Source organism: Andrographis paniculata, unplaced genomic scaffold (genome assembly GCF_009805555.1).
Source record: "Andrographis paniculata isolate CXL003 unplaced genomic scaffold, ASM980555v1 Contig46END, whole genome shotgun sequence".
Lineage (NCBI taxonomy): Eukaryota > Viridiplantae > Streptophyta > Magnoliopsida > Lamiales > Acanthaceae > Andrographis > Andrographis paniculata.
Genome location: NW_026137580.1, coordinates 5473745 through 5492743, shown reverse-complemented (window position 1 = coordinate 5492743; position 18999 = coordinate 5473745). Strand labels below are relative to the sequence as shown.

Here is an 18999-nt window from a genome sequence, read left to right as displayed (position 1 = left end):
AATATCTTATTTGATAAATAGATCACCCTCTATCCCCCTTAAGGTTTATGTCCTGAAAGTAAATGGTTGGGTAAAAGAGTCGACATTTCTAATGTTCGTGTATTTGGGTGTTCTACTATTGCACTGAAGTATTTGATTTGAAAAATGAAAATTATGTTTTCTTAGGTTATGGTGTTATGGGGTATAAATTGTGACTTTGTTCTAAACCTAGATTTATAACTATTATTACTAATAATGTGACATTTAATGAAAATTGTATGCCATGTTTGAATTTTAAAAAATCTGATTTTTCTGTTTCTGTTATTAGTGAAACAAACATAGTTTTTTATAATACTTGAAATAAGGTGGAGCGTGATAAAGTTTATATAGAAGAGGAAGAAAATGAACATTTTAATTCTATTTTTTGTTATTCCAAGTAGCAGATTATTTGTGAATCTAAACGTGTGCAATTTGATAATATTGAAATTGCTGATATTTAGTGAAACTCTGAAACAAATTCTCATGTTTGTTCTATTTCTGAAATTTATACTATTTTTTTTTTTAAAAAAAAAGGCTAATTTTGAGGACAAAACTGATTCTGTATTTTGTACTAAGTCTGCTGTTATTCGTGGATTTAATCCTGAACCTAAAAAGGTGCAATATTTTGATGTAAATACAATTAATATTGAATGTGAATAAGAAAATGTGCATTTTGATGATTTAAATAGTGCTGATAATGATTATGAATATGTGGTGAATGTGTAATCCGTTGCTGGAAGTGAAAGTGTGTGGTCTTGTGATGATGAACCTATAATTGTTAATCTTGAATATGAAACTTGTGTTGAATTTGTTGATAGTGTGCAAATTGAAGTTGAATCTGTTTATGAGGTTGAAATGATAACATTGTTTTTCATTGCCAATCTTTTGAAAAGCAAAAGGTTGCTGCTGATTATAAATATGTGCAGTTTTGTGATATACGTGTAGATAATACTTGGTATGAATCAGAATACGTGCATTGTGACATTTTAGTTGATGTTGATATTACTTTTGATTCTGTTTTGAGTGCGAAAACTATTGTTGAGTAACACACTGGTTTTTTAAACGAAAATATTGTTATCTCTGATTTTGACAATTATATTCAAAATGAGGTAGAGTTTGATAAAAATAGTGAAACTGAAATTTGAGTTTGGTAATTTGAATTTATCTTCTTTAGTTTGTTGTATGTTTGATGAATTATATGTGAATAAACCTATGATTGTTAGGGAGACAAGTAATTATTTATATAAGTATCAATGTTTGGAAGCTCTAAAAAAAGATATGAACTCATTGGTTAAGAATGCAAATTTGAATTTAGTTCTTATGCTTGTTTTGATTGTAGTTTGTTATCATTGATTGTCAATGATATGTGTACTAGAAAGCTTACTGTTTTTTCTGTTTGTATATTGTGTGGTACATATTTTTATTGTAAGATACAATTACAATGTTTAGTAGCTTTGTTAATAGCTCAATTTCAACATAATCTTGTTGGTGAAGATACAATATTTTGGAATGTTTTGGAAAACTAATATGTTTCTATCTTGTATGAAAATTGTATGTTTTGACACATTTGATTAGCCAGTGTTAACTTCTATGTAGCTTTAGGCTTTATCATGTATCATAGTAGGTTCTTATATTATTTTTAAACCTAACTTGATTTCAATTTCCTTTGTGGAGGAGAGTAATTCATCATTTGGCTAATTTTTTTTTTTTTTTAATGAAGTAAAAGACTGAAAGCATTGGTTGCTCGGACTGTGGTGAAACCCATTAAAACACATGACCTGCCACCCGAAATCCGGATCCTGGAACCACGACCCGACCCGGTCTAATGTGGGACTCACTGCTGGCCGTTGGATTGAGGGTTTCTCTTTAAGCCGTTGGATCTATGCCTCACCTGATCTTATATGTGGTTCTCTTTCTGAACCGTTGCAGATTGGTTCACTCATTCACTCTCACAGATCGCGATTCTTCTCTCTGTAGAAAACCCTCTTTGCCCGACGTTTTCCAATGGATTTTCCCTTGAGTTTTCCAGAAATCTTGTACGACGAAGCTGTAGATTCGACTTATGCTTTTGATGTTTAGCTTGTTCCGAGGCTGTTCTTTGGTTTGCCTTAAAGATTCTTGTCTTCTTTGTTGTTCGTGGTGTATTTGTTTGTCCGCGATGAAATTAGGCTTAGAATGTTGATGTTTTCTTAGATTGGAGTTCGATTTGCTTGTTTGTTGCATTTCCGTGGATGTCGGTTGTGGTTTTTGGGTCAAGGTTGTGTGTGATAATTTGTTTCAGTTGATATACTTTGGGTAAACTGAGTCCGAGCACTTTTGCCTTTGATATATAAAAGATTCTTTATGTTTCTTTAGATTTATATGTATTGGGTAAATAGCAAGTTTGTCGACCTAGATTTATCATAACACCAACAACTCTATTTGCAACATATTTTTCGCATTTATATACTAAAATATATATCTCAAATTCAATACTTCCGCTCTCAAACTGTTTTACTATTGGCATGCAATACTTCCACCTATTTTATACAAACATATACAAACAAGGTCGACCATACAATTCAATACGAAAGTGTATACAAAAAATAAAAGTCAGACCTATTAAATAAAAATTCTGCAAAATTTACAAGGATCTGGAACAACAACAATTTCCACGAAATGATGCACCTATGCCAAATTCTACCATTGTAGAAACATAAGTATTTTTCCCAAACACCTAAATCATTTCCACACAAAATTGAATGCTAATATTTCGTACATCAATCGAATACATCATGAATCAAAATCCCTAAATTCTCAACGTAACACATATTTTCTTTTATGTATCGAATAACACATCAATACACCTTAAACCAATTTAAGTATTGTGCTAATCTTTAACTTAAGTAAATTAATGATATTGACTAATGTAATATCCATATAATGTACTGTTTTACCTTTTATTTAATTTAATTTTATTTTTTATAACGTGTTAATTCGCGGATGCTATTTTTTTAGTGCGCTCTAAGTAAATTTCGGTCAAACCTAATACATTGAAAATTAGGCCAGTGTTGTTTTACCTTTTATTAATCGTATCAATCCTAATATATTTTTCAACAAATATACAGTAAAATATTTTCAGCATGTTGCAAACTTTCATTAAGCAAAGGTAATAAGAAAATTCTGAAGTAGCATATTCTCAATTAATAATTATAGGATACGATAGATTAAAACAATAATTTAATCCAATGCGGAAGTGTTGATAGTTTTTTCAACATTCGACAGCAGCCATTTTAATAACGTCAATGTACGTACCTAATTTATTACCAAGTCATAATTCTAGTCTTGACGGAATTTAATTTGTTCACCTTACCTTTCCCACGATCTCCAGACGCACACATACATACATACATCAATTAATTAATTAATTAATTAATTGTGTGTGGTGATCTAATTAAGACATCATTATTCATATTCTGCTACTTTATTCTTCTTGCTGTTAGTATATATACATACACTAGTATTAATTAGCTGCTCCATGATCAAAACCTACCAAAATTATATTTGACGTGACACACATATATATATATATATATAGATGAAACCTTAATTGCATTTTGATAATCTAGGTAAGCTTCTGCCCTTCATTTTAATTTTAAGCAAGCTAGCTAGCTATTCGTTTGCTACTTATGCATATTAATTAATTAGTTTATTGTTTATCCGGTATTAATTACTTATGCATGTAGGTAGGCAGATTGTTTCTTGATAAAAATAGAAAATGGAGAGGAATTGCCGGATATTGCTGCAGATCATTATGGTGGCCGTCGTATTGCGTTTCTTCTCACCGCCTGTTGCGGCAGACAGGTACCGGCCTACTTAACGTTTTTCTTACAGTAAGTAAACTAGTTTCGTCTCCCATATTCGAATACAAACTATTTATGTTAATAACGGATCAAACTTGCTTATTCTTTCTTCTCAATCCCTCTTTTCTATTTCTCTTGTTATTTCTTTTAATTATTGGAGATGCATGACTCAAGCACACCCCATAACTTATGCATACATACATACATATATATATATATATAATTTAGGTATAATGGGTCGGTTGCTATGCTGTCTAGGTCGAATCAACGTAACACATACAATATTGTCTGACACATATCATGACAATATATCATATAATTTCACATATCACAATATATTATTAATTTTAATACAATAAGCAGTTTATACAACATAGTATAATAAATATATTTATGCATCACATACTTGTATATTATATAGAAATATGCAGTATTTGTGTTTATTATATATATTGATTGAATCAAATCTAACCCTATAATAATGACAATCTAATCCGGATAAATATTTTGCATAATGTGTCTTGAACTGAGATAGTTACGGAACTTCAATATATACTCTTGTAAAGTGTGAAGATGGAGAATAAATGTACAAAAATATGTTATTATTATTTTTTTTGAAGGAATGTAGTCCAAAATGAATATTAATAAACACATGTGTTTGTTTAGTACATTTTTATCCGTCAACCAATTGATGTCTATTTTTCAAAAATATTATATATATATATATATATTATTTATAACTAATAATTTTACACTTTTTAATTTATATATTTCAATATTACACTTACTTACAATTATACTACAACTATTTATACATTCAATTTATTAAAATTTTTCTATAACCTAATTAATTCATTTATATATTTTTCTAACATATTTCTACTTTATACTCTTTCGGTTATGCTCATATGATTTAGCATATAATTTAATAAAAGTGAGTAAAAATAATTAATTTTTCTTTTCATAGTAAAAAAAATATAAAAGAAATATGTATTTTCACTAAATAATGAAACAAAAATATTTCTTCTATAACAATTTAAAAAAAAAATAAGCATAAATTTTTATAAAATGAAGTATCATATGAAATCAATATAATATTATATTTATTAAATTTGAGGTCCAACTCAAATAAGCATAAAAAGATTGAAGTAGTTGTCCAAACACGCACTCCATTAGTCATACAGTTAGTTAAATTTTTCCTCAACTAAACCCTCTATCTGCGCCTGTGGAGAAGTCTATTATTGCCAACACAAGTAAAGCCCTTCACTTTTTGAAATCTTCGTCACTAAATTAAATTAAATAATGCACGCAGACGTGCATATATATGAAATTATAATATTTTCTTATTATTATTTACTGACACAAGAAGTCATATGCATCAAACACTTGACTTAGTAAAATTGTTGGGCCCTTTTTTCCAGACTTTATTTTATTATTCATTTCTCTCTAAAATTATAGTAATATTATTTTTTTTTATCACAAAATATTATATTCAAATTCAGATTAAAAAATAAATAAAACAGAACTAATTAAACACAATCTTATGGTATTAGCATCCTTCTCAAAATGGACATGCGGCTTCCTTTTTCATTACCGCTCCTCCAATATACATATATTTATATGTGTATATATTTATATTCTCCATGTCATATGCTTTGAAACTTTTAATTATTTTACAAATATAAATTTAATTAATATAAAATAAAATACCATTCTATGTAATTTAGAATTGCTAAACTATTACATCTAGTTTTTTTTTTTTTTTTTTTTTTTTATATATTACGTAGTGATCTTGTTAATATAAAAATAATATTTTATTAAATAAAAAAATAAAATAAAATAATAATAATAATAATAATAATAATAATAATATTTTTTAATAAATAGAATATATATTATATATTTTTTATGAATATATATTTTTACGGGACCGTCTCGGACTTTCTGAGGGCTCAAAATTAAATGATAGGCTCTATGAACAAATATTTTTTTTCTAAAAATACTATCAACGAACAATACAATAATAAATTTCACAAAAATAAAAATTATATTAATCATATACAATAAATGAAATATATGTGTCATGTAGGCGATGACTGTCAGACTTAGTTTGTGATACATATCTTAACTATTATAAAATTTTACAATATTTTCACTATTATAAAACCAATAACTCAATAATATTAATTACAAGTTCTAAAGGCCAGGAATATAAGATTAAAAAAAAAAATTGTTACTGTTTATTAGAATTAGAATTAGATTGAATAATTGTAAAAAAAAAAATAAAAAATTATAAGATAAAATTTAAATTAAATTTTAATATATCTAATAATAATAATGGACTTTATAAATATTTACGAATTCTAAATGCCAGAAAGATGGAATTATAGAAAAAACATTATTAGAATTTTTAATTTTAGAATTAAAATTAGATTAGGTAATTGTTGAGAAAATTATGGGATAAAGTTTAAAATAAATTTTAATATATCTAATAATAGCTAAAATTAAAAAAATTATGAGCCTCTTGAAGTAGAGGCCTGAGCAATTGCTTAGATTGCTCGTGCTAAGAGCCAACTATGTATTTGTCCCGAAACTAAATATTTATTTGCTTTTTGCACGTAGTTTTAAAAATATTAGTATTATATTGGGATATAGTAGAAATAAAGTGGAAATGACTAAAATAACCTTATTAGTATGTGTGGTATAAAGGTAATGACATTTGTGTAATATATTATAAGTTGTAAGGATATTTGTAATGTTAGGTAAATAGTACCGTTACTAAAAAAGGAAATGGATACTTTGTTATAGGACGGACTAAAATGGAAAAATGTATACTTTGTTACGGGACGGGGGGAGTAATATTAATTGAAAATAATGTAAAAAAATTTTGTTAGAGAAATATTAATAATATATTTGAGAATTATATTTCTTTTGTCCGAGATGATTATGCCATTCTTTTTTATCCTTTAAATTTATGCATACTTCATCTATAGTAATATTTTTATTAACTCATAATTTTAATCATTACAGGAAATTATCAATTTTGTAACGAGATTTTTTCGTTCCTAAATTCACTTTTTCTGTTACTAACGATATTAGAGACGAAATTAGAGATGGAATTACGTTAGCTACGTGAACTTTAGGAACGGAATTCCGTTATAAATATATTATTTTTTTTAGTAAATATATCTACATTAATAAATAATAACATATTTGTCCTTATTTCTGTCAACTTATTTCACCACCTATTTATTTATTCTTTAATAAAATTTTCGTAATACCAAACATTACTTTTTATCTCTCATATTTTTATATTAAAATTTTATTATTTCTTAATGTCGATGAAAAAATAAAAGAAATGTAAAGTAAACATTACTTTTTATCTCTCATATTTTTATATTCAAATTTTATTATTTCTTAATGTCGATGAAAAAATAAAAAAAATGTAAAGTTGAATTAATTTGAAAATTGATCTATGAAAAATATTCTAATGGTGGATATTGATATCGCTTATATATATTGCCACACTGTTAATATTTATGCAAAAGCTATTACTATTAATTTAAATTTGAAAAGGGTAATCAATAGAGATATATTGAAAAAAAAAAAACATTAATAGAAATAAAGTTTGCTTGTCCATAGATTTTGAAGTTATGTTTGAAATTTTGAATACTAAATTATTAAATGAAATAATTATTGGATATGATCTAAATTTTTATTTTATTTTGTATTATTTAGTATAATATAAAAAATAAAATATATTTAAGTTTGATTTAATATTTTCTTAAAAAAAAATTATAAATAATAAAATTCCTATAAAAAAAAACGCAACCTAAACTATCCAAAAATGGTTTGGATTCCGTTTTTGTTTGAGAACTATTTTTCCCTTTCAACCGGTTAAAGCTAAAGCAAAAAATATATACAAATTATTGGAACAATTTTTGCCGAATCGCAAATATCTCTTTTTAGGAGGTATGTGTTCAAGTCAAGTGATATATTGTAGAAAGGATATCTCACCAACATTGGATCCTGAGAGTATTCAAAAGAATCTCCCGTGACTTGGCTTGGCCTATTCTCAAAAGATAGTCTAGAAATCATTGGACCACCTAATCTCTCGTAAAAGCTATGGATAATTCATAATATTCGTTCAAACCCAATGTAAAACATTGTTTAATCCCTTCAAAGAGTCTTGATCAACCGAATTACCTCCTATATATTTATTCTTGAAAATGGATACAAATGACTTTTTTACTTTATTTTGTTTATTGATGGATAGTTCTTTTATTCAATACAAGATCAAGGATATAAATAACCACAAGAAAATAAAAAATAAGTCTAATTGAGGAGACTTATAACTATTTATTTGGATGTAAATGAAATGGCATCGATTACAATGCTAAATTAAAAATAAAAATCAAAAATCAAAACCATACCGATTTTTTCTCATAGCATCGTTCAAGTCTTCAAAAAGTACCATTTGAATTGTTTTATAGAGTACAATATATACTCTATAGAATATTTGTGTAGAGTGTAAGATATATTTATGTGGAGCACTAGGATACTTTTGTAGATCAACAAATATACTTTTCTAGGGCACCAATTTTAAAAACAAATTGATAGCACATAACTATTGTTTCAAAAGCACATTGCTATCTACCCTAAAGATTGATGCTCTTTGAATATTTACTCTGTGCTTTTGAAAAAAATTAGCACAGTGCACGTAACTGAAGTGAATTGAAATTCCTATTACTATGCTTATATTTTATTATTGGAATCCATATTTCTTTCTCATTTTGGTTGATGGATCTCCTTTCCACATAAGAATCATCAACGGTAACATTAATCGATTCCATAACTTTTTTTGTGCACTTGTTATAGATACGATAATCTATGCTATTTTGAGACCAATAAATATCCCTTCTTAGACATTGAATCAAATTTCTGAAGATGGCTCATATCCTTTATCATATAACATTGGCATCCAAAACTGTGAAAATAAGACATATTTGGCTTCTTTTCTTTCTATATCTCATGTAGTATGATCTCGGTATGGGGTCTCAAATAATTTTGTTAATCACATAGAATGAAGTATTGATTGCTTCAGCCAACAAATACTTTGCAACTCCTTTAGCTTGCATCATCGATCTAGCTATTTTTTGAAAACTTGGGTTCTTTGGTTCCACGACTCCATTTTGTTGTGAGGTCTTCGGAGCTGGATACTCATGTAGCACTCTAAGATCATCACAGAAACCATCAAATTTTTTATTCTCAAATTCCTTTCCATGATCGGTACAAATTCGATTCACCTTCAATTTTTTCTCATTCATCAATCTTTTGCATAACTTATAAAATATCCTAAATGTATCATCTTATTCCATAAAATGTGTATCTTGAGAAGTCATCAATGCAAATAAAAGTACTTTTTACATCCAAGGTTGGGTGTATCGAATGGACCTATCAAATCCGTGTGCAACAATTCCAGCAATCCGTTGCTGCTATGATGTTTCGAGTGCAGGTGTGAAACCTGTTTCTGCTTTCCTCGAGCGCAATCACCACCAATAAAGTTAAGTACTTTCAAAAGTTAGGCATTCCTCTGATAATTTCCAGCATGCTCAGCTTAATGAGGTTCTGTTGGTTGACATAACCAAATCTTGTATGCCACAATAGAGCTTCATCATCCTTAAAGATCAATGCAACATTCATCGGCTTGTCGAGAAGGTAACAATTGTTCCTCGATCTTTTTCCAGCCTTAACATACTCTTTCTTATTTTTGTACACCTCACAAGCATCCTTAGTTAACTTCACTTGCAGTTTATCATCACATATCTGACTTACGCTGATAAGATGAGTACTTAAACCTTCCACAAAGTATACATTTGAGAGCTTTGGTATTCCTTTGACTTCAAGGATACCATAGCCTATAATTCTTTATTTGGCTTCGTCTCCAAATATCACTTCTTCACATCTGTCAGCTATATAATCTTTCAAGAAATGCTTTTGATTGGTCATATGGAGTGAGAATCCACAATAAAAATACCATCAATTCGAACTAATTACTTCTTGACTTAATAGAATGACATTGCATATCATCCGAGGTTGATTATTCTTTGACCTCCATTGAATTCTGAACTTGATCTTTTGTCTCAATTTTTCAGAGGGCTAGTGGACCTTCTTTCCCGTCATCAAATCATTTTCCAGCTTGAAAAAACATGAAAATCACATTACCAAATCGATAGTATTATTTAGAGTTACTCTGGTGATGTAACATCCGATTGATACGTCTATTCCTTTTGCGATTTTGGTTATGCCTCTCATTTTTGTTTTACCTTGGAACTCCAGTCACCTTTTCTTTTGGGTCTTTCTCAAGAATGTTCACATCAGTAAGTAAACCTTCTTTCACAAAAATAATGAGTTTCGGCAATATTGATTATTGATAACCAATTTTTTTAGGATCTCCGAACAGTTTTCCAATTGACAAAGTTTTATCAAACTTGTTTTTCTCTTTCTTGACCCTTTCATTCCCCTCCTTTAGACCAACATTCTTCATTTTCATTTGTTTAATTTCCATTCGAAGACTTTCACAACTTTCAAACATTTTTTAATTTACTTCTTCATCATTTTCTACTCTAGTTTCCAATCGATAAATTGTGTTGATCAGCTCCTCGTTTTTTGTAACGCATACCTTTTGTTTAGAAATAACTTTCTTATAACTTTCGATCAGCTTATAGACATCCATTTCAATGGTTTCGTTGCTATCACAATCATCTTCAGATATATTTTCTTTTTATTTTATAGATTCTCCTTTGGTAATAACAACAAAAGAAAATACACTTTCATCATCACTTCCATCATGGTTATAGATTTAGAATTTTGACTATCTCCATCATCACTCCAAGTGGCCTGAAATGTATGCTTTCCTTTCATTCTTAATATTGCACATTTAACCTTTACATGACCTATTCTAATACATGAAAAGCACTTCAGTTTCGTTGAAGTATCTGGCATAAGAGTCGTATTAAACTACTACTTGTAGTTCTTTTCAAAGAGCTTTTGGGTTTGTTTTAGCCTAATTTTTCTGATAAGAAAATCTTCATTGTTCTCCGGTTGTTCTGCCACCAGTGTAATAATTGTTTTTAGACTTATGAAATTTTTGAACTTATTTTTCACTGATCATTCTGGATAGTTTCTTGAACACGAATGACAGTTATTCATCAGATTCAAAAAATTCCAATCCTCAGTAGATAGAGTTATACCTTTAGAGGTTTTCTTATCAATATGATTTATATCTCATGTCATGAGAATATCATTCAAACCTTCAAGGGTCAAATTCTTCATTTTGTCGAGTTCCTCAAGAATGGAAACTTTGATGTTGAACTTCTTATTCACGGATTTAACATCTTCCTCATAAATATCTATTCATCATACCGTAAACAAATAGCATAGGCTTCGTTAACCATATCTTTGAAATGATTATAATATTGGCAAATGGTCTCATTATTGGTCATCTTTAGACCTTTGAACATGTTTTCTACTATCTAAAGTTTCAATTCCTTCACTTGAGCAGTTCCTTCAAAAGTATTTTGCAAGGCATAACAAACATCCTTAGCCTTTTTATACTTGGAAATAACTCTAAACTGCACTTCATCAACCAAAGCAAAGATCGCATTCACGGCCTCTGGATTTCCAACAACAGTTACTTTTTCTTCGACAGTCCATTCATTTTTCTATTTAAGGACAATGGTGGGAGGATGATTCCAAGTTTCTCTAGATATTACTTTGGTTGGTAGTCCAAACAAGCTCTACAGTTTCGCATGTCTCATAACCAAATGTCAAAATAAACTTTCATTCATTTTTCTAAGTAGCTATAGTTTTTTCCATCGAAAATAGGTGGACAGATGGATAAAGTTGCTTTAAAACTCATGTTAAAAAGGTCATTGATATAAATGAGGTCCTGCTCCTCCGAGTCTAATGCACAACAGAACCATAAAACCTTACGAGGTAAACACAACTTTAAAACATGGTTGTCGTTTGGTTATAGCATAATTGTGTTAAACAAGCAATAATCTATGGCTAGATAAGTGCAATGACATAAATAAACAACAGACAAATTTTTTTGACCCAATTCAGTGTAAATACCTACATTTAGGAGATTCCGATTTAGGAGTATTTTTACTAAACCTAGCACTAGGTTCACACACTCAAGATACTCCAACAAAACATCATAGTCTATCTTCTAAATAAACTCCCCTTGTTTTACAAACATAGACAGACCGGTTGTTATACAATCATAACGATACTAGTAGACAAATTGTCTAGCTTATAGGTTGGTCGTTTGGTTTAGATAGAACTCATTTTTCTCCTTGATAGCTTTGCAAAGCCATGAAAGCACTTCATTCGTCTTCAAATGGTGGAGTATTAGATGATGAAAAATTGAGAGAAAAACTCAACTTGTTTCTCACTTTATCTCTATGTTCAAATCATACACTCTGCACACCTTGACCAATGCTGATTTTTGTGTGTGTGTGTGTGTGTTTTTTTTTTTTTTTTATGGCTGAATAGTTGAGGCCATAAATGCATTCGTACATTCTAACACATGAGACAAACCACATTTGCTTCTTTACATTAATTTTCCTTCATTTGTTACCTTTGCAAGAACCTTCCACAGTCAATATTTTGTGCTGCACATACTGTCTTTTTGTTATCAATGTCAGAACCTGACAATGCTGTTGCATTGGCTACATTTGCCGAAATTGAAAAGTCTCCAATTTGTCTTTTCTAACCGAATTTAACAAAAATAATTATGTTGTAGTTTCCTCAATTTTAAACTTTTATTTAATCTTTCACTTTCTAAATTATATTAATAGTCAATAAATAACATTGACTTTTAACATTGAATAATCTATATTATGAATATAATAAAGTCATATAATGGATTTGCAGCAAATATCAAGCTGGGCAAGGGCATGTATCATTTCCAGTCAAGCTCTATGTATCTCAGAAAAATGTAAGACACTATTATTATTATTATTTAACTATTATTACTTATGCTAGCTCGAGACACTAATTATACAAATTAATTAAATAGTTTTGTAAGTATTAGCTATTCCTCATATATATGATGAATGGGAGTTTGATCATTAGAATAATATATATATATGTATGTATGCGTTGTAGGTGGACATCGACAACGGAATAGTTAAACTAATATTGACAAGGCCGGGCGGACTTATCGCTGCTATAGAATACAAAGGAATCATCGATAATGTGCTGGAAAAAAGATATCATCAAAATAGAAGAGGGTGAGTGAGTCACCAAACACTCTTTCCCCTCTCTCTTTCCAATTGGTAGGACGTGCTAATAATATATACTTTCAACTATTAAAATAGGATAAATTGAATAATAATATATAAAATACTCCGTATTTTATTGATTGAGTGAAATATCATTATGTTATATTAAAATAAGCACGAAATAATTTCTCCATCCAAACCTTGGCAGTGTTCATTAATAAGTGTCTAATTATGCACCTGTTATTCTTATAAATTAGGTAAAATATTTTAAATCTCATTCTTTGAATAAAGTAAATAAAGAAAAAAAATTGATCAACTCTTTATTTAACATTCTATAAAAATTAAGTTATGACTGTCCTTTTTTTTTATAAATGATAAAAATTAAATATTATTGAATTTTTTTTTTATCTATTTTATACAAATAATGATATTTAAGATATTCCATATATTTACAAACAACATCAATATTTGTATAAAATGGTGTTTTGTACTTACTTGAATATAACATAAAGAGTTTTATGCAATTTACTCATTAAAATATTGTAAAATAACTACCGTGTATATATGTACATGTTACTTAGTATTTTAATTAATCTCCCAAGTTTGGTCAAACCAATCTTTAACATGAACCATTCTTTCTTTCTTTGTTTCAAAAAATTCATGAAAGCCTATTATTATACACGATATTTATAACTAACTAGCTATAATACACACAATGTAGTTATTGGGACATGGTGTGGACAAGGCTAGACAAAGTAGGCACAAGCCATTTTGACATGTAAGTGACGGATCATCCATATATATATATATATATATATGTTTATTTGTCTAACTAAATGTGCTAGAATTAGAAAAATAGATCAATTGAACAACACATGCAAGACGTGGTATGTGTGTATATATATAATCTAATATGTATGTGTGTTAATAATGATGATTGAGTGTTGATCAGGTTAGAAAGTAAAAGTTATAAAATTGTAATAGAGAGTGAGGATCAAGTTGAAGTTTCCTTCACAAGCACTTGGAATGTCTCATATGGTCACAACACCGTCCCCCTCAACATTGACAAGAGGTTTGGCTTGAATCACCTTAGATGTGATCATCATCATCATCATTTCATAATTAAATCAAGTTGATTTCGCCTAATATGCCTTGCAGGTTTATAGTTCTCCGTGGAGTTTCGGGCTTCTATTCATATACAATATTTGAGCATTTAGAAGGCTGGCCTGATCTAAATATCGACGAAGCAAGAATCGCCTTCAAGCTTCGTCAAGACTTGTACGTTCCCTATGCACCACTATTAACTATCTCTCTCTATATATCTGTATATATGTCTAGGTTATTCATACATATTCATACATGCATAGTAATCAATATATATTTTTGAATTAGGTAGGTTTCATTACATGGCTATATCAGATGACAAACAACGGATGATGCCAAGCAATGAAGACAGGAAAGTGGGCCATGTTCTTGACTATGCTGAAGCTGTCCGCTTAAATTCTTCACCCAAATTCAAACAAGAGGTATATATATATATATATATATATATATTTAGCTAAGCTAATTAATTACTTTTAGTTTAGGTTATGTGTACGTGGGGATGAGAGGGATGAGATCTCATGCACCTCCCTCATCTCTTTATCCCCATAATTAAGCTTTCTTTCACATATATGTGTCTATCTATACATATTATATATATATTGTGTATAGATACACATTGTATGTTGGTGTAGGAATAAGAAATTTCCTCCTAAGAAAAAAAAAATACTAATCCTCTATAGTTTTCTAGAGTCTCCACATGCACCACGTCCTTTGCGATTTTGTGCCTCTTTTCCTGCTCCACACACACCAATGTGTAAGAGGTTAGTGGCATCCTAAACATTAAGCATGCCCAGCCCCGTCTAATACATTGTGTATATATGTACATAATGTGTATGCATATGTGATATATAAATTATATAATCCCTTCGTCCCAAAAATATAGTCTTATTGTGTTGGGTACGAGATTTAAGGAATACTGATATTATATTAGTAGTTGGTAAAAAGTAATAATAAATGACTTTTTTGTCTTTGTGAGTATATTAGTGTAAAAAATAGTGGCAATTGTATAATAATAATTAAAAAATAGGGATAGTTTTATAATGATATGGTTATTTATGGAAATAAGACTATTGTTTTGAGACACACGAAAACGGTAAACAAGACTATTATTTTAGAACGGAGGGAGTATAATATATATAAATATATATATGCTCATATATTATATATATCACTTTTGGTGACGAGGTTGGGCGGGACTGGGTGTGGGTCTTGATCACTACAAAAAAATAATATATTTGTAACGGAATTTCGTCTCTAAAGTTCACGTAGCTAACGTAATTTCATTCATATTTCCGTCTCTAATATCATTAGTATCGGAAAAAGTAGATTTAAAAACAAAAATATTTTGTTACAAAATAATTTTTTCTTGTTGTGGATGCTGAGGATCCCATGCCTAATTGATACGAGGGACATAGTGTATATCAGGCTGGATAAATAATAAATCACAGAAGCATGCATATATGCCATAATGGATAGAGTGTGTGCGGGGAGAGGAATTAAAACAACAACAAAAAAATATATATATCAAATTCTTTATTTCAAAATCTTTATATTCCCGCTAGTAATAAAAAAGTGACATGTGTTTTTCCGGAGAAAAAAATAGGTAAATTTTTACTATAATTTTAATATTCTTTTTTTATTTTCAAATTTTATCCAATTTATTTATTTTTATCATATTATAATGTTTTTTAATATTACAATAAAACATAAAATAAAAGATTAAAATTATACATAATTTAATTTTTTTTATAATATTTTAAATTATAAAATTATTTTTTTATTTAAATAATATTTGAATATAATATTTTGTCAAATTATATAATTTTTTATAAAAAATTATAAAATAGTACGATAAAAGCATGAACTAAAATTTTAAAAATAGGTTTTGAAATAGTCATTGTTTTTTTTCAAAATAATTATGTTCAATCTATATTTGTTTTTACATTTTTATTATACTAATGTACCATTTATGTTTGTTTGTGCACTTATATATTTACAAAGAGTATATTTAATGACTATCTAGATGAAAGTAAAATTAAAATTAACTATAAATACTTAAAATATTGTATAAAAAATTAAATGTAGATTTATAATACTTAAAGAGTTTACTTTATGTTTAGTTTTGAACGCAGTATCTTATAAGAAAATTTTATATAGAAATTATAAAATAATTAATAAAAAAATTTAAAAGTTAATAAAATTAAAATTGAATAATTTCTTTTTAATATTAAAGAAAAAAATTGACTAAGTAGGAAGAATAGAATTAAAAAAATATTTAAGTATAATTAAATATATATTATCTCTTTTTATATTAGTAATTTATATCTCCCCAGGATAGGTCATTTAATTTTTTTTATTTGCAAGGATAGATGGATTTTGGAATAAAAAATTTGATCCAGCAAAAAACAGTATATGCTTACATTTTTTATACCCATATACAATATGTCCCTCATAGCGAGAAACAATATGTATATACTTAGTTGGCTTTGTGGTGAGAGCTCTTATGCTGGAGATCTCATCCCAGCTAGCTATATTATATACAGCATATTGTTTCTTGCAGGGTGAGGGTGAGGGTGAGGGTGAGGGTGTGTCACACGTAAAGAATAATAGAAATCTGACCAACACCAATATAATATAATGATGTAACACAGGTGGACGACAAATATCAGTACTCATTAGAGAGCAAGGAGAACCGGGTCCATGGCTGGATTGCCACCTTAACCTTAACTAATAAATCCGCAGCAGGATTTTGGGTGATAACGGCAAGTGATGAATTCCGAGGCGGAGGTCCGCTTAAGCAGGACCTCACCTCGCACGTTGGTCCCACATCCTTATCGGTAGTTAATAAATATGATGCTGCTATAACACTTGTTCATCTCATCTGCAATTAATTAATTAATTGTACTTACTTGTTGGTTCTTAGATGTTCTTCAGTTCTCATTATGCTGGTGTAGAGTTCGGGATAAGGCTACGAAATGGGGAATTTTGGAAGAAGGTATTCGGCCCAGTCTTCATCTACCTAAACTCCCATGATTCAATTTTGAACCCAATAAATTTACTATGGGAGGACGCTAAACGACAGGTAGCTAAACTTCACTTAGCTTGCTTCATTTCTATCTATCTATCTTCTCTGCCCATTGCCCAAACAAAATATATATATATATTATTATTCTTAATATTGTGCATGCAGATGTTGGAAGAGAGCAAGAAATGGCCATACGAATTCCCGTTGTCAAGTGATTTTGGTGGTGCGAGTGAACGCGGGGCAATGAGCGGAAAATTGTTAATCAATGACAAGTACATTAATAGCGCACTTATGCCAGCTAAGCACGCCTACGTAGGCTTAGCCCCCCCTGGAGATGCAGGCTCTTGGCAACGCCAATCTAAGGTTGGTCTGGTCTGCTCTACGTGCGTACTGGCTTAATAAATTATAAAAAAAAAGAAAAAGGTGTGTTGTGTCATTACAATACATACTTGTGTATATAGGGGTACCAATTTTGGAGGAAAACAGACGAGCATGGGCAGTTCAATATAACAAGTGTCCGAGCAGGCATATACAACTTGTATGCATGGGTTCCTGGCTTCATCGGGGATTACAGACACCATGCCAACATTACAATCACACCAGGCAGGTCCACCCATCGCTAATTCATTATATTAATTTACTACTCCTACTCCAACTAGTATTGTATTGTATGGCATGCAGGCAAGGTGGTCGAAGCAGGTGATCTGATATACAGTCCTCCAAGGGCGGGGCCCACGCTCTGGGAAATTGGGATCCCCGACCGCAGTGCTTCTGAATTCTACGTACCCGACCCTAACCCGGACCTCGTCAACACGCTCTACACCAGCAAACACAAAGACAGGTTCCGACAGTACGGATTGTGGGACAGATATACTGACTTGTATCCCACACACGATCTAATTTACACTGTCGGCCTCAGCGACTACACCAAACACTGGTTCTTTGCTCATCTCAATAGGAAACTCAATAAAGACAAGTACACATCTACTACCTGGAGAGTTGTGTTTCCCTTGACAAGAAGAAGAACAAATGTCACAACGACAACTAGTGCAAATTATACTCTCAGATTGGCTTTGGCTTCTGCAAACTACGCTGAAATACAGGTAAGCAGTTACTTAGTTATTTAACGTCTGCTTTAAGAGCTAGCTAGTTTTGGTTCATCAATTGCTCATCTCTCCATCAAATTATAAGACTAATACAATATATATATGTGTGTGTGTGTTTTCTTATTAATTATTTATTAACTTATTAATTAGGTGTGGATGAACAACCCTAATCCATCTGGGCAGCCTCATTTTTCAACGAGACGAATAGGTATGGATAATGCAATAGCAAGGCATGGCATTCATGGGCTGTATTGGTTGTACAGTATCGACTTGTTTGAATCCCAATTCGTTGATGGAGAAAACACATTATATATTAGACAAGCAAAAGGCTCGAGCCCATTCAATGGAGTTCTCTATGACTACATTCGTCTAGAAGGACCCCCTCAATATTTGTCTTGATTTATATACAAGAAATCAATGGCATTATTTATATTACTACTTGGGCAATATAGTAATACTAATATATATGTTGTTGTACGGATTATTTCATGAAATAGCTTTTATACCCGTCAAATTGTGGTACTGATTGTGAGGGCAGTCTTCCATTTATTGTCCAGATATGTGATTTTAACTTGTACTTGGTCCAAGTATTTCAATTCCAATGTTATTTGTCC

General features: G+C 29.8%; 1 protein-coding gene across 1 annotated transcript; it reads left to right on the top strand.

Moving 5' to 3' along the window:
- Positions 1-3776: 3776 nt before the first annotated feature.
- On the top strand, positions 3777-18784 carry LOC127252628 (probable rhamnogalacturonate lyase B). Its single transcript, XM_051276893.1, has 13 exons — positions 3777-3861; positions 12801-12864; positions 13035-13159; positions 13872-13928; positions 14103-14222; positions 14309-14428; positions 14547-14676; positions 16906-17091; positions 17178-17336; positions 17445-17642; positions 17741-17882; positions 17961-18382; positions 18536-18784. The coding sequence occupies exons 1-13, from the start codon at positions 3812-3814 to the stop codon at positions 18782-18784; spliced, it is 2022 nt and encodes a 673-aa protein (XP_051132850.1). The 5' UTR covers positions 3777-3811.
- Positions 18785-18999: the final 215 nt, after the last annotated feature.

Excerpts from the sequence above, each read along its gene's own strand:
- LOC127252628 (XM_051276893.1), top strand. The coding sequence starts at position 3,812 with ATGGTGGCCGTCGTATTGCGTTTCTTCTCACCGCCTGTTGCGGCAGAC. Across the intron at positions 14,429-14,546 it reads TTCAAGCTTCGTCAAGACTT|GTTTCATTACATGGCTATAT; the intron begins GTACGTTCCCTA and ends TGAATTAGGTAG. Across the intron at positions 17,643-17,740 it reads CTTGGCAACGCCAATCTAAG|GGGTACCAATTTTGGAGGAA; the intron begins GTTGGTCTGGTC and ends TTGTGTATATAG.